Source organism: Fukomys damarensis, unplaced genomic scaffold (genome assembly GCF_012274545.1).
Source record: "Fukomys damarensis isolate Sample0158 unplaced genomic scaffold, DMR_v1.0_HiC HiC_scaffold_1, whole genome shotgun sequence".
NCBI classification, from domain to species: Eukaryota; Metazoa; Chordata; class Mammalia; order Rodentia; family Bathyergidae; genus Fukomys; species Fukomys damarensis.
In genome coordinates, this window is record NW_022900913.1 from 12,725,083 (window position 1) to 12,751,004 (window position 25,922).

The 25,922-nt window shown below is 48.9% G+C and overlaps 1 protein-coding gene across 1 annotated transcript in view; it reads right to left on the reverse strand.

The window, feature by feature from the left end:
- The window catches only part of Myo10 (myosin X), a 175,131-nt gene that overhangs the window by 70,594 nt on the left and 78,615 nt on the right, over nucleotides 1–25,922 (reverse strand). The window contains 16 exon segments of the mRNA XM_033757638.1: nucleotides 519–599; nucleotides 2,603–2,711; nucleotides 4,181–4,263; nucleotides 4,563–4,631; nucleotides 5,049–5,141; nucleotides 5,657–5,723; nucleotides 5,808–5,908; nucleotides 6,256–6,402; nucleotides 7,693–7,811; nucleotides 8,209–8,338; nucleotides 15,266–15,369; nucleotides 15,697–15,781; nucleotides 15,898–15,911; nucleotides 17,044–17,168; nucleotides 18,433–18,567; nucleotides 23,916–24,103. Coding sequence (XP_033613529.1) covers nucleotides 519–599; nucleotides 2,603–2,711; nucleotides 4,181–4,263; nucleotides 4,563–4,631; nucleotides 5,049–5,141; nucleotides 5,657–5,723; nucleotides 5,808–5,908; nucleotides 6,256–6,402; nucleotides 7,693–7,811; nucleotides 8,209–8,338; nucleotides 15,266–15,369; nucleotides 15,697–15,781; nucleotides 15,898–15,911; nucleotides 17,044–17,168; nucleotides 18,433–18,567; nucleotides 23,916–24,103 — 1,650 coding nt within the window.

A 25,922-nucleotide genomic window follows, 5' to 3' on the forward strand; every position in this document is an offset into this window, starting at 1 on the left:
TCAGTGTGAAGATCCTGAATTCAGTTCCCAGTGTCAAAACAAATCAATAGGTCTCCCAGCAGGACCTTGGGAAGCTGAGGCAGGAGGGTCGCTGCAAGTTTGGGGCCAACCTGGGCTACAGAGTAGAGTTCAAGCTTGGGCTGCACAGCAAGACCCTGTCTCAAAAAACAATCAATAAATCAACCACCACCAACAAAAAACAAAACAAAAAAAACAAAACACACACATCAGGTATTTTTTCCAGTCATACTGCACTTTGGCGCTCGATCCAAGAATATCACCCCTAACCCTAAAGAGTGATGTGACAGTGGACGGTGCCTCGGTGCCTTTTAGGCAGTCTCCCTAGAGCCCAGTGCCTGTTCAGAAGCTGTGCAGGTGCACAGGATGGCGGGATTGACCCTGTGAGGCGCGGTCTCGCTCCCCGCTCACTGTTCCCAGCCATCTGCGTGAAGGGACTCCGAGCAACTCGTCCTGAAGCCCTGGGGCAGAGCCTGGCCCTGGAGGGCCAGCAGCCTCACCTTCTGCATGTTCGGCTTGATGCAGCGGATGAAGAAGGGGTTGGAGGAGCTGAGCATGGCCATCAGGGAGTGCAGCGAGTCCTGGCAGAGACAAGAGCAGACACCGGTTCAGCCTCCCGTTCTGTCACCCCAAGGTCGGCCAGAAGCAAGGGCCACAGACAAAACAACAGCAAGCAAAGAGTAACCGAATGGTTTTGCACTGTTAATGTCATCTGACTATGAAACCAGGTGAAGGGAACGACAACTCATTGTAACTGAAACTTCCCGTAATATCAACACCCATTTTTTACTCCCTTTGAAATAGTAGCATTTTACAAAAACCAGGAGCACAAACCCAAAGCAACCTTAAGACAGTTCAATGTTCCATTCAGGAAAACTAAGCCAGGGGCAGTGACACATCCCTGTGATCTCTGCACTCTGCAGAAGGCTGAGGCAGGAAGATCACAAATTCAGGCCCAATCTGGGCAGTTCAGCAGTTCACCTAGACCCTGCTCCAATTAAATAAAAGAGAGCTGAGGAGGTAGCTTACTGTGAAGGCAAAGAGACGGAAAATGAGCTAGACAGACGTCCTATTTATCCATCCATCAATATTTCAGCATGCATTATTCAAGGTGAAATACTTTAATACATTCTGTAACCCCAATGTGACAGCACCTTAAAAGACATAGCAGGACCTCCTTAAATTAGTGAACTAATTAATGTAACACTTAGGAGCAGGGCACAGCGCTGCCCTCAATAATCCCAGCTATTGGCGATGCTGAGGCAGCAGGATTACAAATTGAGGTGAGCCTGGACAATTTAGAGAGACCTTCTACCCAAGTAAAAAAATAAAAAGGGCTGGGAGTGCAGCTCAGTGGCAGAGCACCCTTGAGTTTGATCTCCAGTACCACAAAAGAGAGAGAGGGAGGGGGAGAGAAAAAGAGGAAATTCAATGTTCCAGTTAACATTAAAACGTGCACCAACCTCACCTTTCATATTAAGAATTTGCCGTCTCACATTCTGTAACTGCTAGAAGGAAGGAGACGGCTCTGCCCTGTGCTCTGTGAACTCACCATTTCTGTCCCTCTTCAGTCACTGTGGGGTGTCGCCCACAGCACACAGATTCCTTGTAAACCCTGCTGCTCCGCACTCCTCCTGCTCCAGGGCCCTCTCCTGTGCTCTTGGACCAGTGCCGAGAGCAGCCCCACTCTGTGCTCCTGCCCTGTGGGTCTGCTGGACCCCCCTGCTCCTTCCATCCCCTCCTCTCTTCCTCCAGGCCCCACAAACCAACTTCTCAGAGAGGAAACATATTCATGGGAGGTGAAGTGCTTGAAAAATTGTTTCTTCCTTACGTGCTTACTTATTTACGAGGCAGAGCCTTACTACATAGCCCAGGCTGGCCTTGATCTCACAGGGATCCTCCCGCCTCAGCCTCCTAAATGCTGGGATTATAGGTGTGTGGCACACACTCAGTGCAACCAATCTTATTTAAACAGGATCTTGGCCAGTCTTCCTAGTTGTGCTACAGTAAACATCCCTGGGAAAAATATCTGGCATCTAGATCTGGCAAGAAATATACCCTATTTTCACAAGAACATCTAGATACAAGGGAGAATAATCCCAAAAAACAAAGCAGACTTTAAGAAGATCTGTTATTCCAAAGAGTGAGAACTAAATTAGTTATCTCTTATTTAATCAAAAAAAAAGTCTACATGTTTTTCATCTGCCTTGGGAAAGTGTGCATGTGTGTATACACATGCATGTACTATATGTATGTATTCTGTGTATCTGTGTGCTGAGATTGAACCCAGGCCCTTGCACATGCTAAGCAAGGACTCTACCCCTGGGCTTCATCTGTAGCACCTTTCCTCCCTTCTTTGGTTGTTGGAGACAGTGCCTTGCTATGCAGCCCAGGCTGTCCTTGAACTTGTGGCGATCCTCCTGCCTCAGCCTCCCAAGTAGCTGGGATCACAGGTATGCACCACCGCACCCAGAATCACTATTTTAAAAGCATGATACAAAAGAAAACAAGATTTCAAATTTTCCTGGACCTTGTGAACACCCAACTCCTCTTTCCTTTCTTAGGATCACCGTACAAGACCAACCTTAAACTGTGAGCTCACTGTGGGCCGCCGGTGCTTGCTGCCACACTTGAGGGTGTCCTGGCTGCTGCGGCTAGAGACGTGCTCGAAAAGGTCGTAGATGAAGTCGAACCTGTGAGGACAGTGGGCTGTGAGTCCGTGCAACGCTCAGCAGGTGCCTGTGACTGATTTCCCACCGGAAATGAACCGCAAGTGGCTCGGTGAGGACGACTTCTAAGGCTTAACACCGACTTCTGCCAAAGAACTTCGGGTACTGGGAACCCCGTGAGCCGTCCCCTCTGTCACGTGGGAAGTGGGGACACTTCCAGAACCCTGCCAGTACCCAGGGTCTTTGCTCTGAGCTGCGCCCCCAGCCCTTCTTGGAGACGGCGTTTCCCTAGGTTGCCGAAGCTGAAAAGGGCTTGGAGGCCCGGCGAAAAGCCTGGGTTCCCTTCAAGGTCAAAGAGGACAAAGCTGAGCCCGGGACAGCAACCTGTCACCTCCGTCACAGGAGCGCCCAACACAGGACAGAAGCAACCTGCCCAGCTCTGTCCTGCCAGACCAGGGCCTGCGGATCTTTAGGCTTGGACAAGCAGAGAACGGCTTCTATTTAAAACTAACACAATGCATTTATTTAAATGGGTCACTCTGAACCTAAGAACTCCCCGCTGCTCCGCCAGATAACAGGCCCTGGTATTTTGAAAGCACCCTTGTATTTTCACAGGTCTGCAAACTCAGCTACAAATGGTAATAGCTGAGGATGTCATGCCCAGTGGACCTCCACAGGCAGAGGCAACAACTCTGAAGACCAAACGCTTCGGATTCTGAGGGCCTCCGCTGACACAGCGTTAGCCTGGCTCCTTTCACCCCATTTCAGGGCTTTCTAAAAGGCAGGATGGCTGCCTGGTATTCACGTTTCAAAACACATCACAGCTTCTGAACAACTGTGCTGCTTCCTTCCTTAGATATGAAACCTTTATTGTTATGATTCGTACTGGGCCCCGCACCTCTGTGCCAAGGGTTTTTCCTTCCCTTTGGAAAAATCTTCCCAAGAATAGGAAGCTTCCTGGTTTAACACAAACAGTAAAACTAACCATTAAAAGTTCCTGCCTGTTTTCCTTAACTACTGATCTAATGGCGCGAACTGTGAATTCAAGTGAATGCATAATGCACTCCTATTTTTGGCTGAATTAACACTTATTTCATCTTCTTGACGTCCCCATGCTAACAAGAGACATTTGGATCCCAGAAAAGCAAGGCCGGAAGTAGCACACAGCTGAGACTGCAGTAGAGAATGCAGGTCGCACCGGTTACATTCCTGAGCCCGGCAGATGGATCAAGGGAAGCTCACCGCTCCCTGCTACCACTGCTGGCACCGACTCCCACCTGCACAATGGGGCGCATGGCCTGGCTGTTCTTTTTGCACTGCATTGAATGGCAGCCACAGCTACTATTATTAATTTAGAGGCTTAAGTCACTTTATCAAGGAAAGAATGATACAAAAGCAAGTGCTTCCATGCTAGCGACTTGTTTAATACCCAGCAGAGTTAAGCACATCTGCACAGATTTTAATTCTTGCTAAAGACATGGGATCCAACTTACCGGCTTTCTCTCAGCAAGTTGAGAAGGTCATCGCGGAAGGTGTCTCTATTCTTCTCCAAGATGCCTCGGACATCATACTGCACCTAGGTTGAAAAATAAAAGTGAGGAGCCAGTGTGGTAGTGCATTCCTCTGATGCTCACACTATGGAGGCTGAAGCAGGAGGATCACCAGAAGTTTGAGGCGAGATGCTGTGTCAAAGGCTTTGCAGACTTCTAATTTCTTTTCTTTTTTTTTTTTCCTTGTACTGGGGATCGAACTCAGGTCCTTGTGCTTTCGAGGCAGGCAACAGCACCAATGAGCTAAATCCCTGGCCCTGCAAACTTCTAATTTCTCTGAATACTAAAGGGGTGAATAGCAGTAAGCATCTCATGCAGAAGTTACCTCTCCAGCATAGTGTTTCACGCCGAAATTGTTCACAGCTACTCTGGGCTTCACGTAAAAGTGGTTATTCTAATAAAAAGAAAATTAAAATACTTTATTTCACGCACTCATTCCCTTCGCCTTTAGAGAGAAGCATACACAACGGGCAGTAAGCACAACTGCAATACTTGTCAGGTGTCACCAGGGTTTCAGGACACAGCACACAGTGGCACCTGCAGCCACCGTTTCTCAGCTGTGCCACACCAGTCGGTAAACACGGTCACTTCTGCACTCAGAAGATAAATGGGCCCAGACTGGTGACAACCCCAAGTCTAACCTTACACAATTTACATCTCATAAGAGCAGAAGAATTTGACTTATTTCAGCCTAGGTCTAGAAAGGGAGGGAGAAAATTAAACGTGGAGGGCAGCACTGGTCCGACAGGACCCGCGTGTCTACGATCTGAATCCCAGGGTGCACCCCGTGGAGGGGCAGGTCTGGACATACCGCGTGCTGACTGTGTAACTTTTCCAGTAAGGTGCTGTCCGTGGCTTGGGGAAAGTGGCTTTCTTCATTGATGAGGGCGAGGAGGCCGAGTTTCTAGAGAAGGGAAGGGAAGGCTGAATGGATCCAACACCGCGCGCGAATCTTTCACATTACTCAGAGCTCCTCTCCATCCCCCACCCGCTCAGAAAACAAAGCACGGTAACTTCTTGGATAGAAAAAACCTGAGTGATACACCACAAGGGTTCCAATTAATTTCACAATTCTACATGCATGAGGCCTTTTTACATAATAACCCACTGGGATTCAGCGGATAAAACTTGTTGGGGGAGGGGGCGTAAAACTTGCACAACTCGCAAATCTACTCCTTGGCCAAGCGGGACCAGACTGGTAGGGAAGCCACTTCACACACTGCCGATTCTTAAATACGGCCTCCAATGAACAACAGGTCGGGGGCAGCCAAGTATTCAAATTCAACCTTGCACATCTACGTCTGTTTCCAAACGGTCCATTGTCCCTGAAGTGCGCGTTCGCACAAGTCCTCTGTGCCGCACTCTGACTCAGCCCAGCTGGGCGCCCCTGCGGCGGAAGAGTCCTTGGAGAGCCCTCACCTTCTCGATGAGGTCCAGGCACTCCCCGTTGTCTACCCAGTTAATGTCTTCCCACACCAGCCCCTCCCTGCAGAAAGATCAACAAAGGGTCAGGTGACGCGAAATCTGCCGATCCTTTAAAAAGTTGCAACAGAACCCTCTGAGCGCTTACCTGCTGTATTCCAGCTGTTCGAGGGAAAAAATGTGCTTGTTGAAGTATTCCTGAAGCTTCTCATTTGCATAGTTGATATTGAATTGCTCAAAGTGGTTAACCTACGACAGGAAAACATTTGGCAAGTGTCTTTTGTGCCTGCTACACGTCCAAGTGAAGAAAAGGCCAAGAAAAACTGCAGAGAAGAATATCAACATCTACGTCAAAGGTTTTATGGATTCATTCTTTTTTGTTTTGTTTTTCAGCAGGGTCTCACCATGTAGTTCAAGCCGGCCTTGAACTCACTCTGCGGCCCAGGCTGGCCTAGAACACACAGCGATCCTCCTGCTTCAGCCTCCACGTGCTGGGATTACAGGGGTGCGCCACCACGCCTGACTTCAAAAGATTGATTTTAAAGCAGCCCGAAGCCCAGAACAGAATGTGAAAGTCCCATGCTTTGGAAGCCTACCTCGAAATTTTCAAATCCAAAGATGTCAAGGATGCCGATAGATTTGAAGTCATCTCTGCTCTTGATCCTGCTATTGATCTTCTTGATAACCCGCTCGAAGCAGCGCGCATAAAGTGCCATGGCCAGGGAGTCTCTGCTGTCCACTGCCTGCGGGGCCAGAGGCAGCACCGTCCCGGTGACCAGCGCCGCCAGCGGGCAAGTCCAGCCCTCCCCACTCCTCACACGGACAACGCTCTCCGGGAAAGACCTGGGACCCTGCCGTCAGGGGATCAGTACAGCCAGGGAACACACAGGTATAAACAACAGTGGGAACTCACTGACTTCCCGGGAGGAGTCACCCACAGCTCCTTTAAATGGCAGGATTCTAGATATAACCCTAAGTTCAGTTACAGAAAAGATTCTGGACCCACACTTGTGATGCAGTCGAAAACTACAGTGAATACTAATTTTTATTTTTATCTATTGGGGGGCATACAGGGGATCAAACTTGGGTACTTGCGCTTGCGAGGTAGACAGCAGCACCACTGAGCCTGGTGAATACCAATTTTGTAAAAAATGTAGTGCAGTCACTTCTTGGCCCTTTGGCTAAGATCAAATGTAGAAAAAACCTATGACAGTTAAAGACACTGCTACAATTTTCCCTCAAAATACTTCCCCTGGCTTTGAACAAAGTTTTTTGACCATTTTGCCACTTTCTGGTCACTCCTGAAAGTCCCCGTTCACGGCTGTCGTTAGCTGTGCTGTTGTGGCTACCTGGGCGCCCTGAACCATTCAGAACGTTTACTTTCTGTGGTCGTTTTGCCCCTTACAGTAAATAAGGAGGAGGAGCACACAGCTCGATGTCTCGGGAGCCTGCCTTTCTACTGGACGGGAGCCTGCCTTTCTACTGGACGGCAGGTGGCAGTGGCATTCACTGTCTGTCTGCGCAAACCTCGTCAGGACACTCAGCAAAGAGGACTTCCAGAACTGCTTCGGAAAGTGGCTGGCAAGGAGGGATGAGCGTGCTCCAGGTGACGGGGGCAATGTGTCTTTTACTGTAATACGTTTCTAAAACCAAACAATCACTGTATATTCTGTCCACACCTTGTAATTATCCCTGTCTTACAGAGAAAGAAACGGAGACATCTGGGTACAGTTCCCAAGAACAACTGGGAGGATCAAGGCTCCAACTGAGGTGACATGTGTATTGCTTGTCCTGTAAACGTGCAACAGTGCCACTTAGAAATGGCTCTGTGCATCTCAGGCCCAGGAATTTAGCTTAGTGGTTCCGCCACCTGCCCCGCAAGCACAAGTCCCGAGTTCAAACCCTGGTACCAAACTTGGATGTTGTCTCCTGGACCACTGCTAAAGCCACCGTCACCATTCAGCGTGGGGACTTCTGTGTATCTCTCCAGATTCTGAGCATCCTTTTGGCCCAGTGCAGTGCCTGGCACGTACCTGCTGCACGCTGAGTGGCGTGAGGATCTCCTCTCCCCTGAGAAACATGGATCTCTGGGTCAGAGCGTCCGTGAGCTGCGTCGGGTCCAGCCCAAGTAACTCCGCAGACCTGCCCAGAGCTGCAGACAGAAGAAGGCACGGGGACCCTCAGCCCCATGGCCGGCCACTGGGCAGCACCCCGGAGCAGAGGGCGCTCCCCACCGCACGCCCACATCCCATCTCTCAGTGGGTCCTCAGTCGGGAGGCAGTGTGACGGGCACCCCAAGGGACCCTGAGATGCCACAGAGATGACACTATTGCAAAGACAGCACTCGAGAGATCTGCGAAGAGGAAACACGTTATCTGTGTTCTTACTTTCTTCTGTTGTGGCAAAGTCTTTTAAGACTCACTGCCTGAGTGCTGGGATTACAGGGACATGCAACCATGCCTGGCTAATTATTATGGTTACTTCTAAATGAATGAGTTCAGTTTGGGAGGAGACCTCGGGAGGGCGCAGGTAGGCAGGCAGCTGCTCACCTGTCTTGAAGGAGACCTGTGCGCCCCCCGCGGTGATGAACTCCACGTTGCCAAGGTGCAGGATGCCGGCCAGCAGCCGCAGCACTTCCCCGACTTCGTCCTTGCTGAACTGCATGACCTCCATGGCCGCCTAGAAGGAAATGGCAGCACGTAACGCTACACGGTCTTTCAACACTGAGGACAACTGGAGGGAAAAGCTCCCGACTCCACGACACGAGCAGGAGCTGCTCTGAAGGCACAAACACTCAGACAGGTGCAGAAGTCCCGGCTACACAACAGCAGGCTCAGAGAGGCACGGAAGGGTCCGGGCGACCCACTCAGAAACAGATCTCTCTTCCAGTCGAGTCCTCTGGTTCTGCGGCAGCAGAAGGACCTCAGGGGTCCCCCGAGGACACGATCCTCACTTCCCTGGGAGGAGTCTGCTTGGTCAGAGTAAGATCTCATCCACGATCCGGGGCGTTCTGCCTGCCAATGTCTTACTGAGGAAGAAAATGCTGCTTTCCTACAGATAGTGAGGCATAATGAACACTGCTTTCTTAACAATAAAAGGGGGGCAATATCTGGGCTGAGGGGCGGTAATACTCCAAGATTCCTCCAGTATAAACTTGGACGCCTTCTATTTCTGGCTTAAGGCAACCGGAAGTCAAATAGGCGGAATAAAATTTTGTATCAGGAACTCAGTTAAAGAGTGTTTTCTTCGTTTTATTCGATACTTAATGGGCAATCCGAACAGATAGGACCCATCTTTCTTAGGCATTCAACACATCTCTTTTGAATTTCTCCAAAGGATCTCTAGGATCACCTCTTAGCCTCTGGATCTGGACGTTAACATCGTGCTATTCTGGAGGAACAAGTACGCACAGGACTGCATGAGTAATAAGTAACTAAACAGCTCATCAGAGTCCTATCTAAGATTCATTCTTCTCCTGCTGTGAGTCAGGAGTCCCTCTATTAAAAAGAGCTCTCACACCCGAGCACAGAATCGGTGGCCATGATCTACACGGAGAATCTTGTGTCGTGACCGCAGGAGGCCAGAAGGGAGGAAACCATGCAACACACGGAAGCCAAAGAAACTGTGAAAGAGACCAGCTGGGGGTCTACAGGGACAGCGCTAAGAGCCAGAGGGCGAACAACAGGGAGGGAACACAGAGCCAAGGTACGGAACGAGGACAACGGAACTGGCGCTTGTGCAGGGAGGACAGGCGGGCCGGCCACGCTCCGAGGCAGAGTGCCGTCCTGCGCGTGTGAGGCCCCCCAAAACAAACAGGGGCAAGCACAGCCCCACAGAGCGGCGCTGACCTTCCTGGAAATCCAACCTGTGTGGATCAGTCACTCTGAGGTGCGTCTATGGAACCAGCGAGGACTTCTGAGGGCTAAAGCCGGGCGAGACAGACTGCAGACACTGCTTACAGGCACCGATTATGTGGGCCATCGTGGGGCAACACCCGCACATAACCCACAATCTCAGTGTCTAGGAACACGACGGTGACGGTGCGGAGGCGGAGGGACCCTTCCTGGGTGTCACAACCAGGATTCCAGGTCGGGCTCAGCTAATTCTGAGTCTGGGGTGAATCTTTCCTGGCCGCCCAATTCTGCGACTTTCTAAGGACATCGGAAGAAACTTCCCGTGCAATCTCCAATAATTTCAATCGGGGAAGTTAGTTCCCAGGAAAATTTCAGCAGATAAGTGTTATAAAATCTTCACTGCTGAGCGTGTTATAGAGGTGTTAACACTTTCAGAGGAAAACAAAATTCTGACTACCCTACAGTTAGACAAGCAAGTATAGTAAACACATATTTAACAACATTCTAGTTTTTAAAGGAAATCATAACCACTACGCAGAAACATCTATATTCATTTTAGATTAATATAAAAAGTAAAAAAATAAAAAACTTTTTTTTTGTGTGTGTGTATGTGTGGTGCTGAACATCAATCCCAGGCTGGGCAAATGCTAGGTAAGAGCTTCCTCACTGAGCTACACTACCAGTCTCCAAATGTGTTTATTGTACCTACAATTACTTTTAAAAATCTGACTGAGTAGCAAATTTACAAAATTGAAAATACAGCTGTTTGTTAACAGTATCCAGGCTTATAGTTATGATCTACCATGTCTTTTAGGCATTTCTTTTTAACAATAAAAACCGAGACTCTTTGTTGTTGCTGCTTGTTTGTTTGTTTGAGACAGAGTCTCACTGTGTACTTCTGGCAGGATTTAAACTCACTGTGGAGCGTCCAGGCTGGCTTTGAACTGGCAGTGACCCTCCTGCCTCAGCCTCCTGAGTGCTTGGGTTTCAGACATGTATTACCACATCCAGCTTCAAAAATTGAGATTATTAATAAGCAAATGGGTTAAAAGAAAAAAGCCGCTGTCCATTCAATGTGATACCAATACAACAACAACAAAAAAGGGAATAAATGGTGACACATTCAATGTGTATAACTAGAGAAAGCTACACACAGGGGAATTCATACTCTATTATTTCTTTGATATGAAATGCTAGAATTATTAGTGACTGAAACAGAGTATTTGCTGGGTGGGGCGGGGGCACAAAAGAACCTGTGGGGTACAGGACTGTTCTTTGCTTTTTTTTTTTTTTAAAAGACAGGGTCTCCCTGTGTAGCCCAGGCCAGCCTCAAAGTCTCTGCGTTCCTCCTGCCTCAGCCTGATTACAAGCATGGACCACCAAACCCAGCCATGTCCTTCTCTTAATCATGTTTGTGGGTCCACATGTGTGTAAACTCAACACTCAGCCACGTCTCAGTGTTGGAAGCATTGTATTACACGAATGCTGTGCCACAACAAGGTTACCGTAGAAGCCGAAAGACCATGAGTCCCTCAGTCAAAGTGGGAGCAGCCATTTCACGGGTACAGACTCTTTTGACGAATAAGAACTATCTATCAACCATCTGTTTATCTTTTTTTTGTGGTACCGGGGAATGAACTCAGGACCTTGTGAGATATATGCGGTGCCACTGAGTTAAATCCCCTGCCCACTGTTTATCATTTTTTAAGGCCTGCATAATTAGGAAAATATTCAAATTTACTCTAAAAGCTGAAAGCAAAAAAAAAGGGACTTTAATATATATAATCTGTTATGTTCAAGACTTTTAAAATAATTATAACGTATGCTGTACCAAAGTTAATTTTTCCCTTTCTTTGTATGATTAAAGATTTCCTCATATGTAAAATAACACACTCAAGACTACTTTATAAAACTTTCCAAAGGCAGCTGAGTGTGACTATTCTGCAGGCTGATGCAGGAGGATTTCAAGTTTGAGCCTGCCCTGGGCTACTTAAATTAAAAATAAAAGGACCACAAATTTACTTCATGCACCCTGTATTTCAGCCCCAGTACTAAACAAATAGGAGGAAGGAGAAAGGAAGAAAAAGAAATTCTAACCCAATCTTACAATGACCACAGAAATAAAATGTTTACTAAGTCACCCACTTGGGATTTAAATAATATTAAAAAGAAAAAGAAAGTCTTGGGAGAATTCCTTATTATGAATTGAAAAATATGCATCCATTCTTGGCTAGGATCTTAAAATCCATACCAAGATCGTACATGAGGAGTATATGAGATGAAATGGAACAAACTTTCCTTTCCAGGACAGCCAAAGTGGGTGCCCGTTCCAAGCCTGCGACTTCTCCGCTTTGCAACCCAAATGATGTGTCCAGCGGTGACAGTGGTGAGAGCTTAATCGGACAATGGAGGACTTCACAAAGGGTGTGGCCGAAACGGTGGGAGGAGGCCGTTTGCCCAAGGTGAATGACAAGTGAGTACTGTGATAATAATTCATCACGTAGGGCAGAGATTTCGCTCAGTGGTTCCACCGCCTGCTCTCAAGGTCCGTAGTTCAATACCCGGTATATATATAAAAAAATTATCATGTAATGCTATATATACACTACATCATTCAAAAGCCCCCTCCCCACCCTGGGTACTGGGGATTGAACCCAGCACCTTCATACATCTGTAGCCCTCTTTTTTATTTTTTATTTTGAGACAGGGCCTCCCAGAGTTCCTAAGAAGGCAAGGCTGTACACGTTTGGATCTTCTTGCCTCAGCCTCCTGAGTGTCGTGATCACAGGCGTGCACCACCATTCCCAGCTTCTCTCTGTTCTTTATGTTGACGACCCCAAGATTCCTAAAACTAAAAGAGAGGAGTCTTCCACATTTGGCAACATCAAAGCACAAAGTCTATCCTTTACATCTTAATTAAATCTGACTCAAGCTGAATTTACACACACACACACACACACACACACACACAGTCACGGCCACACACCATTCAAAACAAACAGATACACACAGTAAGGTCTCTCCTGTCAGGAGGCCCCAGTTGTAGTCCAAGGTTGTTATGTGGGGGTCTAGATGTCCCCCCAAAGCTTCATGCGGTCGGAGGTGGTGGTGATTCACGGTGCAGTGCTAGGGTCGAGGGCGCCAGGACTAAGGGTGTAAGCGCCGCCTGCCCCACATAGCCTGGGTAAAATAAAGGTCAGGAAGATGCTGTGAAGTCCCTTGCTTAATCGCTGTTGCTCTTTGCCTGCCATGAACTCTTCTGCCACGAACGCCCTGTCTGGAGGCCAGGTGGCTATGGACTGAAACCTCCGGGAAGTGTAAGCCAGACACACCTTCCCTCCTTTCACTTTGGGGTTGGGTATTTTGTCTCAGCCACGAGAGAAAAGTGACCGACACGCAGGTCAAGAGCAGCGTGAAATGCCCAGTGTGCGTGGAGGGACAGCGGGCAGCTGAATGTTCTCCCCAGACTCCTGACACATTTTGGTGGCTACCGTCCTGCTGGATGAGATGCAGGGATAAGATTTCTGACTTGAAATCTTTTTCATCTTGACCAAAATATTCATGGCGCCTACTGGGAAGGTGATGAAACTGAGCACAGCTTCCCTGCCTCTGCCCCAGCAAAAACCGGTGCTCCCCAAAACGTCACAGGAACCCAGACTGACTTCCTTCTGTCAGTGTTAGATGTGGCCAGTGATGACTGTTTGGGTTGTTTTGAGACAGGGTCTCGCTATGTAGCCCAGGCTGGCTTCTACCTCTCAGTGATCCTTCGGCCTCAGCCTACTTAGGACGGGGATACAGGCTTGTGCCACCATGTGCCTGGTTCTAATGATGAATTTTAAAACTACATAAAACAAAAAAATTCTCAAGGAAATAAGCACAGTTCTTAAAAGGTCCTAATGCCAGAGCATGCTGCCATTAAGGTTGATAAAAAGAATAATTTATAAAAGCTAAAACTGAACAGCAAAAGTGACATCTGCATACATAATGCCTCTCCCATCACATTTTAACACAATCCGTGAACACATTAACCTTGAACTCAACAGAATGGGGTCCCTCCCCTTCAATTCCACCTCCCCCGAGGAAAGAAAAGAGCTTCTCTGAATTCAAGCACAAAGATGTAAATTTAAATGGTCCTTGATACTGGGAAGAAATACTGAGATCAGTTACATAAAACAACAGTGTGAGCTCTTCCAAACCTTTCCACTGCTCCAGCTCAGTGCAAGAGTGGTGTGCGGTTTTGCTCACCCACTCTGGGGGGGTTCACATGTGCAGGATATGGGACACCAACTTCAGCCAGAGGCGTTAAAGCCACTGGTGAATGGAGTGGCAAACCCAGCAGTCTTTGTAACGTTGTCCCTCATTAGCTGGGATGTTCAACCTGGGATCTTCGATGGACACCAAAGTCCACGGAGACGCTTGAGACCCCTATATAAAATGGTGCAAGTCAGGCGTGGTGGCGCATACCTGCAGTCCTATTCGGGAGGCTGAGACAGGAGGATCACTGTGCGTTCAAGGCCAGCCTGGGCTACACAGCGAGACCTTGTCTCACACACACAAAAAGCAGAGCAATATTTGCATATAATCTGTGCATATCTCCCATATACTAAATCACCTCAAAATTACTTCTATTGCCCTGCCTTACAGGTCTCAGTACTGACACAATCATCATAGGAGTAAGTATGTTTCTGCTCTGCGGTTGGTTGAATCCATGGACACAGGACCCACAGATGTGGAGACAACAGTGGCATTACAGAAATAATGAAATCAGGAACGTGGACAGCATTAAAAAGTGCATGTGTTCGCTGTGAAAACAGAGTACACAGAGAACAACACAGAAAAAAATAAAATCCTACAATTCTGCCACATATATTTGGTACATATTTTTACTCTGATTTTGTTTCTGCACGTATAATTTCTTTGTGGAGATGACATATAAAATGCTCCATTTATCTATCCATCCATCCATCCCTCTTCACTTCCACGCCCCCAAACATTGGGGAGTTGAGACTCACAGCCTCCTGCATGCTAGGAAAGCGCTCTACCGCTGAACTGCAAACTACCCACTTCTCAGTTCATCGAGTAGGCTCAGTTTTCCGTATGATTAAAAATACCTGAACATGTGTTCTGCTTCCTACAACGGACCTCGTCTTACGAGTATAACACATTTTTAAACTATTCCCTGACTCTTGATTCACGTAGGTTTAGAAGAATATTATTATTATTATTTATAAAAAGGAATATTTTTCTCCCTTATTTCCCAGAGTCTATTTTGGTTTCTTTGCTTCTTTGCAGGCTCAAGGTCCTAAATTTGGTCCCCAGTACTAGAAAACAATGGAAACAAAGCTTTTGTAAATAGGGGGAAAGAAGCAGCAAGCTACATCACGGACAGGACAAATTCCCTATGATGAATGTGGTCACTGGGGATATCTAAAACGCACCAAGGAAACAACAAAATAAAAATGGCGTCTCGTGTGTCTCTACAAGACCTGAGATTGTTCAGGTTTTGTTGTGGGCAGGCAAACACACGCTAAGACACTGCTCCCAGTAAGCCACAGCGACACTGGGCCACCAACAGCGGAGTCCTCGGTCTCCCTCCTCCAGAAGGCAGCCGTCACCACACCCAGAACAAGAGGGAAGCCCATTCCCCCAGCTTCTCCAAATGTAATCCCCTCCATCTTTATGTGTAAGTGTTGTTTGAAACAGATAATGTCATCCATCTCTCGTAATAAAAGAAAACAAAAACGTAACTTACAATCACTTCTCTAAAGGACTCCTCGTCACTGATTGTCTTATCTTCTACACATCCAGACTGATTCAAGTAATGGTAGTTTTCAGGCACAGATAAATAAAATTCTTCTACAGAAAGAGAAAGAAGAACATCAACATAACATCAACACTCAGTTGGCCAAGCTAAGATGGGATTCAAAAAGAGTTCATTCTGTGGTTTTATTTCCTTTCTTTAAAGAGGGTCGCACTATGTAGTTCAGGATGGCCTCGAATTCACAGCGATCCTCCTGCCTCAGCCTCCCAAGCGCTCGGATTACAGGTACCACACCTGCCTAGTACTTTCAAATGTGCATTTCACTGCACTTGGCGGAATGCGAACAGCACTGAGACAGCTGCCTGGTCAGTTCCTACTGTATTTTAAACGCGAACTGAGCTGCCAATCTCCAGCTCACTCACCTCTCTCTTCAGGACCCAGCCCTGCCAGCAGTGCATAGAATATGTGATAATTCCTCTCCCCTGGGTTCTGCCTCACTACTCGATTCTGTGGAAAGAAACCAAATCTGCACTCAGAGTTGTTTCTTCTGCTTAATTCCTACAAAGCGATAATTGCTAATAACTGTTATGTAGAATAATGTGAATTAAATCTCATCTACTTACTTTTTCTAATAAATCTTCATGTGAAAAGCAAAGGCAAGTCAAGGAACAAAACAAAAATAGGAGCAGAAGTAGTCTTTCATTTCCTGTTCTCTGTCACCCACACAATTAGGGCTCTCTGTTCCACTGATGTCACAAAACCCAAGCAAATGAAGCACAGATCATTTCACCTAAGCCCAAGTCCACATATGACACTGCGTCCTGTCAGGTACCAAACCGTCAGTGGCTTCCGTGCCAACACTCAGTGCTAGTGAGCGCTGCGGTCGGCTGTGGCCCGGAGAGTCCCCAAGGTCCTGGGCTGCAGCCTGGGTCCTTGCAAAGGGGGTGCTGGGGGAGGGGGCTTCTGGGAGAAGAGACGCGTGGGAAATGGCTCGGCCTTCATAAGGGATTCGAGCTGGTCTTTTGGGACATCGGTTCTCCCGAGAACGGGCTGCTATAAATTGAGGTCAACCGTCTGGGTTCTCCTCTCCCCACCCCACCCCCGTCTCAACATTTGACTTCTCCCATGGCATCATGCAGCCAGGAGCCCACACTATACATTTCACCCTCGAAGAGTGTGAGATAAATAAACCTCTTTATTGTTACTGTTATTTTTGCTTTTTTTTTTTAGATAGCGTCTTGTTACATAGTTCAAGCTGGCCTTGAATTCACTATGTAACCCAGGCTGACCTTGTTTTGTTTTTGGTACCAGGGATTGAACTCAGGACCTTGCGCTTGGAAGGCCAGCAGGCACAGGTACCACTGAGCTAAATCCCCAGCCCTAAGGCTGACCTTCAACTCACAGCGATTCTGCTTCAACCTCCTGGGTCCTGGGATTACAGGTGTGCCACCACGGTGGTCAGGTTTATCTTTTGGTAAAAAACCCCTTTCCTTTATAAAGAATCCACAATTAGCTATTCTGTTACAGCAACAGAAAATGGACTAATAAAATGGTGCACACAGTGCTTTTTTTCATACTGGAAAGCCATCCACAATAGATCTTTATCTCAGAGACTAATTCACAGGTTACGTGCAGCAACATTAAAACAATAACAAGGTGGAATCAGAGTAAGAACGCTTCGTGCGATTTCTGGGACCTCGAGACAAACGAGCGTAGTTTCCACTGGCAGAATCGGACGCCATGCAAGGAAGCGCCGTGAAGCAGGATACAATCTACAATCCTCCCGCCCTGGATGTTCCCCTTCTGACAGATGTGCAGCTGCACGAACTTCCCGAAGCGACTGGAGTTGTTGTTGTACACCGTCTTCGCGTTGCCGAAGGCCTCCATGATGGGGCTGCGGAGGGAGCAGGGCAGCAGGAGGATTAGTCAGGGCGGAGCTAAAAAGAGAAGCTGCGAGCCAGAGGAGGAGCCACGGCTCCTGGGGTGCACAGGCTGTCACGTGGCTGGGGAGGCCGCCAGGGACACGGACGGCCTGGGAGTGCAGAGGAAAACCCACGCGCGGATTCCAGAAGGGGAAGCGGTCGGTCTGGGAATTGCACCCACATGGTGATGGCTCATCTAATCCCCGGGGGTCACCCCGGTGTGGACCGGATTCGGACCGGTCCAGGAGCGTACCCTCCTTGGAGAAGGACCAGGTGGCAGCAAGTGTGCCACGCTTTGCAGCGGGACTCTGGGGTCCCTGTCGCAGGATCTCAGCTCTGCCACTGCAGCTTGAAAGCAGCCAGCAACAACGCAAATGAGGGGCTGGGTCCCAAGAAAACCACAAAGCAGGCTGAGAAGGGAGGCACAGAAACGCAGGCCACACACCGGGCTGGGGTCGCACCATTGGGCTAGGCACTGAACAAGGGCAACATTTACAGTGTTATCTACATTTTACTGCCATACAAAACTCAGCACTTACGAAAACCAAAAACCAAAACCAGGTGCGGTTTACCCATTCTCCGACAACTCTAAGTGAACAGGATCTGTACTGTTTCTTCCAGGTTTTCGCTGTTATTTTTCTCAGGACGTTTTCACAGCATGTCTTAATTCCTTTTTGTCCCCTTCCTTTTCCCTCCCCTGCCTCGGTCTCTTAGGTTCTATACTCTTACAATGTCCCAGCCAGATACCAGGCAGTGTACCTCGTGTGACAACTCAGAAGACACCGGGTCACACAGCCTCCTGAGTCTCCCCACGCTGACCCCTACCCACAGCTCGGTGGTCAGCACTTCTGCTGCTAATGTGGCGTCGAAAACCGCACTGAGCTCTTCTGCCACCCCACAAACTCCCACCCTAGCGCCTGTCTGATCCACGACCTTCAGAAACAAAGCAAGCTGAAGTTGAACCCCCAGGAAGAAGGAAAGGAGGCTGCGACAGTCTCCTCTACCCCCCTGCACCTCTGGCCCAGGACGAAGGGTTAGAGCTCCTTCAAGAGGAAGGAGGTGCCAGAGTTGTTCGAGGGCACGGCGGGCACGCACAAAGTCAAGAGTTTCTGAAGGAATCGTAAAAGAAATGCCAGGAAATGGAGAAACCAGACCAACCACTTTGAACTACTGCATGCCGTGGGGAAAGCAAATCCTACTGGATTATTGCAGCAAGAAAAGGAGTAAGAGAAATACCTGCTTTCAAGAATAGCCTGCTCGACGCAGGACGTCTTCTCCTTTACGGACAGTTCCAGAGACTGCTGGCTGATGGCCGAGAGGAACTTGAGGATCAGCTTGGTGCTTTCGGTTTTACCTGCCCCGCTTTCACCGCTGAAAGACAAAAGGCGGAAGTGTGAGCTTCTAAGCAGTTATCTTGTTTAAGGCCATGATTCCTCAACAGAACAGGCGTGGCAAGGTGGGGAAAGCAAGATGCGCTCTGCGAAAGAGTGAGTGAAAGGGGGGCAGACGCCCGATCCTGCAGGGCGCCCAGCTTCTGGTCAGCTACAGCCCTGCTTTCCCATCAGGGAAGCTGTGCGACCTTGGGTGCCTCATTAGGTCACCAGTGCACCCCCAGCGTCCCGGCGGCACCTGGCTGGGGGTGGGCGCTTGCTGAATACTGGCTAAGTGGAGGGGCCCGGGAGCAGCATCTTTCTGGAAAAGCTAAAGCTGATAAATGAGCAGAAAATGAAATCGCTCAGCAACAGAGGCAAGGAGGGGCTGTCCCGCAGGTGCGAGGACAAGGCCCACGCACCACTCCGATCCCACAGAACTGAGCGCCCGCTCTGCCCGGCTCGAGGCCCTCGAGGTCATGCGTGCCCTGGTGATCGCTAAGGAGCAGTGAGCAAAGTGCTCCAGACAGAGCAGAAAGAAGGTCTGCGGGCGCCGAGAAAATGGGAGCACAGGCGCAGGCGGGAGAAAGGGCGGATCGGGTGAGACAGGACTTCGGGATGGCGCCCAGGAGCGAGGCCAGCCCGAGCCGTGACAGACAGGTGACAGGTGACAGGCCAGCTGGCCACAGCGCAGCCCTATGGCAGAGAAGGGCAGGCGAAGACGGGCCCACCCAGGTGGCCTGAGAAGAGCAGAGCCCCGGGGACCTCTGAGGGCCGGGGTCCCTCGGGCAGGGCTGGTGCTTTTAGGCGGGCAGTGTCGAAGTTCTCCATGGGCGGGATGAAGGATGGGCACGAGAGGCGGGAAGGACAGGTCCAGTCCGTCCTGTGAGGCTCCGCGCTCCAGGCTTGGGGACAGCAGAGAAGCCAGAGCTCACCGGGGAGCGAACCAAAGGCTAAACAATAGCATGAGGCACGACAGCAGCACCGGCAGCAGGTACGAGCTGCTCAGGCGTGGCTTCTCGGAGAATGCACAACTCGCGCCAAGATCGGGCGAGATCAGGGTGCAGGAAGGCGCTGCAAACCCGGCGAGCGCTGCGCAGGCGGTGAGAGAGGGAAACTCAGTCACGACACCACACGGGCAGGACCCCGCTGCTCCCTCTGCAGGCCTCAGGCTGGGCTTGGGAAGGTGATGGGGGTCCGGCCACAGCCATGGTGACCTCACACCAGGTGCTGCGGGGTCCCCACAAGCCTTGCATGTATAAGGAGACAGACAGGCAGAAATGGTCCCCATCCTGCTGACACCGATGCCTGAGAATCCACGCCACCTTGACATCAAGAACCTGAACTAGCATGGGACGCTAAAGCAGAAGCCAAGAAGTCAGGAGAGCCAGCAGGAGCGGCTGAACCCAGCACCCTGAAACCGCCCGGCCCGGGGCCATGAGAGGCATCAAAGCACTTTACACACACGTCATTTTCATTTGTTAAAAAAGTAAGGAACCACCGCTGAAGACAGTAGGTTCAGGGGCACACGCTCCCTGAAGTTGCTCTCTGGCGACACCTAGAGGCGCCCTTCCCCACTGCGATCACCGAAGGCCACTGTTTACACTGAGCTCCTGCACCAGGCCCCCAAAGAGCAGGCAAAGCAAATGCTAAAGGCCACATAATTAAGCAGGGACTTATGGGAGCAGAGATCCCAAAACAGACTAGTTTCTCCTCAGTACAGCTGACCGAATCTACCCAAGTCAATGTAACACTGAAGTCCCCTCTGCTTTAACCCTTACAAAAAAGCAGCTGTCAGTTTTCTAAGGTTTCCCTTTCCCCATTTTACAAAGCCCTCTGCCTTGCTATTTTCCAGTGGGAGCTCTCATCCTACTTTATAGAACAAAGGTTCCTTTGATTCCTAAATTGAGAATAAAAGCCAATTAGATTTGTATGTGAATTCATTGTAATTTGTTTTCTGATACCATTCTATTTTAAAGGGTATAACATGGGAAAAGACCAAAACAAACTAAATCCCACCTGCCCCACACAATGTATGAAAAGCTAAAGTCAAGTTCAAGAGTATTAGAGCAACCAAGGTCAAAGGCTGACTTTATTAGATGAAAAAGGAATTCTCAAGTGAGTTTTAAATGTTATTTGTATCTTCCCATATTTATATTTAAGGTATAATAGCATAATTTTCCATTTACGTATGCACAAAAAGTTAAAACAAAGCTAGAGCAGACAATAGGCAAAGATCTTGACATGAGACCAGAGAGGTTTTCCCTGGAAGCCTAGAGGCCCGACGATGTCGTATCCAAGCCATGTGTGGTCAGAAGGAGCCAGAAAATGGAACTGTAAAGCTCTGTGTAGTTCCTAGTAGGCTTGGTTTATTCACTTATTCATCTCAGGGGCTGAGTATTTTCAGATTGAGAAAACACTAGCAAGAAAAAATGTCTTGCAAAGAGTAAAATCCATTGCATCCACCAGGGGGCAGATGATCCCAAGGAACTCTAAAAGCAGCTGTGGAACCTACTCAGTGATTCTAGACTTCAGATTGAATTTTCTCTCAATCCCCAGAGCTCCACCCCACCTCCCTTGAAAGAAAGAAAGAAAAGAAAGAAAGAAAGAAAGAAAGAAAGAAAGAAAGAAAGAAAGAAAGAAAGAAAGAAAGAAAGAAAGAAAGAAAGAAAGAAAGAAAGAAAGAAAGAAAGAAAGAAAGAAAAAAACCTGCTGGAAATACCTATTAAAACAGTAACATTTTAGTGAGAAATTTGTCCCTAAACTCTGTCTCCTGAGTTAATTTAGAAAAATAATACACACACCCTTCACCTCAGCATCACGGAATGGGGCTTTCTGTTTGGAACTGTTCCCCATCTGGCACCCCTCTTACTTTTATTTTATTTTATTGTTTTTCAGGTATGGGTACCAAACGCAGGACCTTACGTTGTGAGGCAGGTGCAGCACCACTGTGCTAAATCCTGGTCCCACCCCATACCAGTCTCTGGCAAGAAAATACCAACTCATTCCATTTTATTACACACACACACACACACACACACACGTACGCTGGGCACGCAATGATCTCCTGTGATTCCTCACTTTCTTCCCTACATGGTGCTGACTAGTCATGCTCTCCTTTTTTCCACTGAAAGTAATAACCATGAGAAGTTATCAGTGGCAAGTGTTTAGCTACCTAAGTGTGGACAACAGTCTGATAGTCTTACGATTATCTCCTCTTTCTGTTTATCTTATGAAACTGTATTCTGTATACTCAAATAATGACCATTAATCTAACTTCAAAGAAAACTTTTATTAAAATCACCTAAGATACAACTAGTGCTTCTAGTGAGTCCAAATTCAAATTCTTTTATTAGGCCTGAGTCTTAAAATCTTTTTCTGTAGTGAGCAATTTAACTTATATCAGCCAAAAATTAGCATGATCCCCGTGTGCTTCAATGAACATAGCAACATTCTCTGCCCAAGTTGCTTCCATGCCGCACCTTAGCAGTGATAAAGAGAAGCTGGAACATCTGTTCACCTGCTTCCAGAGAGAGTAAGAGTTCAGCACTTTACACACACGTCATTTTCATTTGTTAGAAAAGAAAGGAACCACCACTGAAGACAATAGGTTCAGGGGCACAGGCTCCCTGAAGTTGCTCTCTGGCAACACCTAGAGGCGCCCTTACACAGCACCAACACCAGTGGCTGTCAGAAGGGTTCAAGGCCTCGATGTCCCCAAGTGCTTGGCACAGTGTCCAGCACACCAGTCCTTCAGAGATGCCAGCCGCTACTTCTTACCCACCGTCAGTCACACCCCACGGGGACAGAATGGACACCCCATGTGTCTTTGGCTAAGGGGACTCTGCATCTCCCTGGCCGGTCTGCCCTCCCCGCCCCCAGAGGGAGAGGGAGTGGGGGAGGGCCTGTCAGTCTGTCAGAATGTCAGTCTGTCTGATCTGAGGCTGCAATGCAATGGTGGCAAGCCTGAGCGGTTGGACAGCTAAAGATGACATCTGGCTCCCTATCTGTGTCTTACCCCTCACTTCCACTGAATTAGAAATTGGGGGTGGGCGGGTACCATTTTACTGTTCTCTCCCAAATCCACATAATATCTCTTTCCTCTTAACATAAGTAATTACCTTCCCACAACTCAGGACTAGAAAGCCACGTCAAACAGGTCAAAACCCTTCACACCGGCAGTCTCACCAGACCACCGCTCAGCCAAGGCCGTGTTCTATGCATGCAGGAAGTGAACAAATGCAGGGTGAAGAAACGGCAGGAATGAGGTGCTTGGCTGCTCCACGGACACCGCACGGCAGGGGACACGAGGCAGGGCTGTGCGGGTCATCGCTAAGACAGGACTCTGACTGGAGCAATGGTCAGAGGGTCCGACAGGGTGCTGTCACTAGCGTATGTGTGACAAGGCCAACATGAATTAGTTCATGATGCAAACAGACACAGATCAGAAACGGCGCTGGGGATCGCAGCCGGGATGTTAGACAAGGCAAGAGCTCTGCCACTGAGCTGCACCCGCAGTCCGGGAAATATTAAAATACACTCTGAAGGGTGAAGGGAGGGCAGGGGTAAGGGGAAAAAATGAGAACCAAGACCTGTCATGTAAAGGTACAAAATCCCAGTAATGAATGTAACTGTATTGTTTGCTTTAAATTTATCAGTAAACTTAATGGGGTGGGGGAACAAACAAACAAAAACTGAAAAAATTTCTACCCCTCTTTTTTTTTTTGGTACCGGGGATCAAACTTGTGTCCTTGTGCTTGCAATTGCAAGGCAGGTGCGTAACCACTGAGCCAAATCCCTGGCCCTAACGCTTACTGAGAACGTTCCCGGTGCCAAAGGTTTTGATGGTGGGATTACTAGGTCTTTGTTTATTTTTATAAAGAGCTAGGCTTAGTGAAAAATGGATATACGCCAAGTCCCTTGGCCACTATCAAAAAAGAAAATAATTGAAATAAACACGCCCTTGTGCTATTTCCTCTATACAGCCCTGTTTCAGGCTCCTAATTTATAAGTAAACTTTAGAAGCATCCAATTAACATTTCTTAAATCTGGGGTGATTGGATCTAAAGTATCAAACTAGATGAGCAGGGGGAAGAAGAGGAACCAGGTACGAGCGGACCGCAGGAGCAGGAAGACGATGGCGCACGACTGAAAGGCACCAGCGAATTAAGGAAAAGGCGGGGTGGGGGCGAGAATGGAGTCTGCTCTGAACAATCCCAGCGGTCTGTCCCCCTGCTGCCAGGCCCCGTTTCCTGGGAGCTGAGTGCCAGGCTCCTGCGCGCGGATGGCGGCAGCGACAGCCTCCGCCCTGGTGCTCTCCGAAGGCCCTGGCCGGCCCGCAGCTCTCACCTGATGAGCACGCACTGGTTGTCGTGACGCTTCCACAGGCAGCGGTAGCACTCGTTGGCGATGGCGAAGATGTGGGGCGGGAGCTCGCCCAGGTGGCGCCGGCTGTAGCGCTCCATGGTGGCGCCCTCGTACAGGCCGGCGATGGGCTGGTAGGGGTTCACCGAGGCGAGGATGGAGCCGATGTAGGTCTGCAAGCACAGGGCGGGTACAGGGGCGGCGTCAGCAGGCACGGCGCGGCCAGGGCTCACCTCCCTCCGCGCTGCACACCGGTCCGGGTGGCAAGACCCACGGGCACGCACTGTGGCGACAGAGCCCTCTGCACCTCTGGCCGCGCTGCCCCAGCATCTCTGGCAGAGTCCTGTTCAGAAGGGCACCATCAAAGGGGCTCTGGGGAAAGGTAAACCGGAGGGGCGGGGAGCACAACCCCAAATCCCCTTCTGGGCTGATCTCTTAACCCTAATCTTTCCTGGGCACAGAGACCTATCATGCACCTTTCTTCCGTCCTCCTGAGGCCATTATGAAACAGGGAGCAAAAGAAGTGACAAAGTTGGAAAACAGAGCTGCCCGGGGCCTGGGGATGGACAGGAAGGAGAGTCGCTGTTGAGTGAGCACAGTTTCTGTTTGGGGACCATAGGTGGACAGCAGCCATGGAGAGTGACCTCAAAACAGAATGGGAATGTTACATTACAGCCAGCTAGGTTGGCTCCCAGGAGCTGCGCCTTTCATGAAGGGCTGTGGGAACTCGTCTGCAGCTTAGGTGACAACAGTCTTGCCTTCCTGTGCCAACCAACAGGCCAGAAAATGAAGCAAAACCTCCATCCAGCAGAACAGAAGCTACGGGGTTTCCTAAGCGCAAGGCCTGGGCACCTTCCCTAGGGCCAGCTCTCTGCTACCAGGCTCCAGATCCAGGCCCCGAGCAGGAAAAGTCCACAGGAACAGAAGGACAAGCTCAGTACTGGGAAGGCAGGAACAGAGCGCCAGTGCTTAGTGGATACAGGTTTCCATTTGGAGTGCTGAAAATATTTGGGAACTGGATGAAGGTGCCGGTTACACAACACTGTAAAAGTATGAAGTGCCACTGACTGAATGCTTTACAGAGATTAATTTTTTTTTTTTTTTTTTTTTTTTTTTTTTTTTGGTACCGGGGATTGAACTTGGGTCCTTGCGCTTGCAAGGCAGGCCACCGAACCACTGAGCTAAATCTCCGGCCCCAGAGATTAATTTTATGTTGGACAAATTCCACCTCAATTAATAAAAAGAAAGTTCTTTTATGAGTTCAGCTCTTTGGAAACCAACTGTCTGGAAAGCCCACCTTTTCTGTCAGAGGATTACAAGGACGGTTTGGCCAGAAAGACAGAAGCTGCTCCCTTCCCAGGCAAAGAAAAGCTTCCAACTCTTGAAGGAGGGCGCCACGCAGCCCCAGTGACGCCCAACCTCAGGGGTCCCGGGCCTCCCTGTACCTCAATTCTCAGTAGAGCTGGTGCTGAGGCTGTGCGCGCCTGGTCTCTCTTTGTCCATTCTGTGCTTTCTATCCAGTCAGTGCTGTTTTTATTCCGGTAAATTCAAAACTTTGTTTCTCATATTATTTTTTCCCTACTTTGAGAGAAAGCAAGACCATGGCTCCATTTCTCTTTTGAGAGCTGGACAGGCTAGCAGCGGAGGCCAACTTACAGCACCAATATAGCGGGCTGAGCCGTGGTGCTACATCCAGTGCACCTGATCTCCATGGCATTAGGAGGTACACCTGCCATTAATGTGCCCATGTCCTGGAAACACTGTGCCCCCTTCCAGTACGTACGGGAGTCATAAAATTGTGAGCCCAGTTCCCCCACCCCCACTTCAGTACCAGGGACTGAACTTGTATAGAGTACAGCTCATTAAGGTTAGTGTAGTTGATTTAACCTTTTCTGGAGGATTTGTGGTCTTATTCAGACTCTGGTAAAAATGCTACCCACTAGCAAATGAGGCCAACTTTCATTATCTTTTTTTTTTTTTTTTTGAGACAAG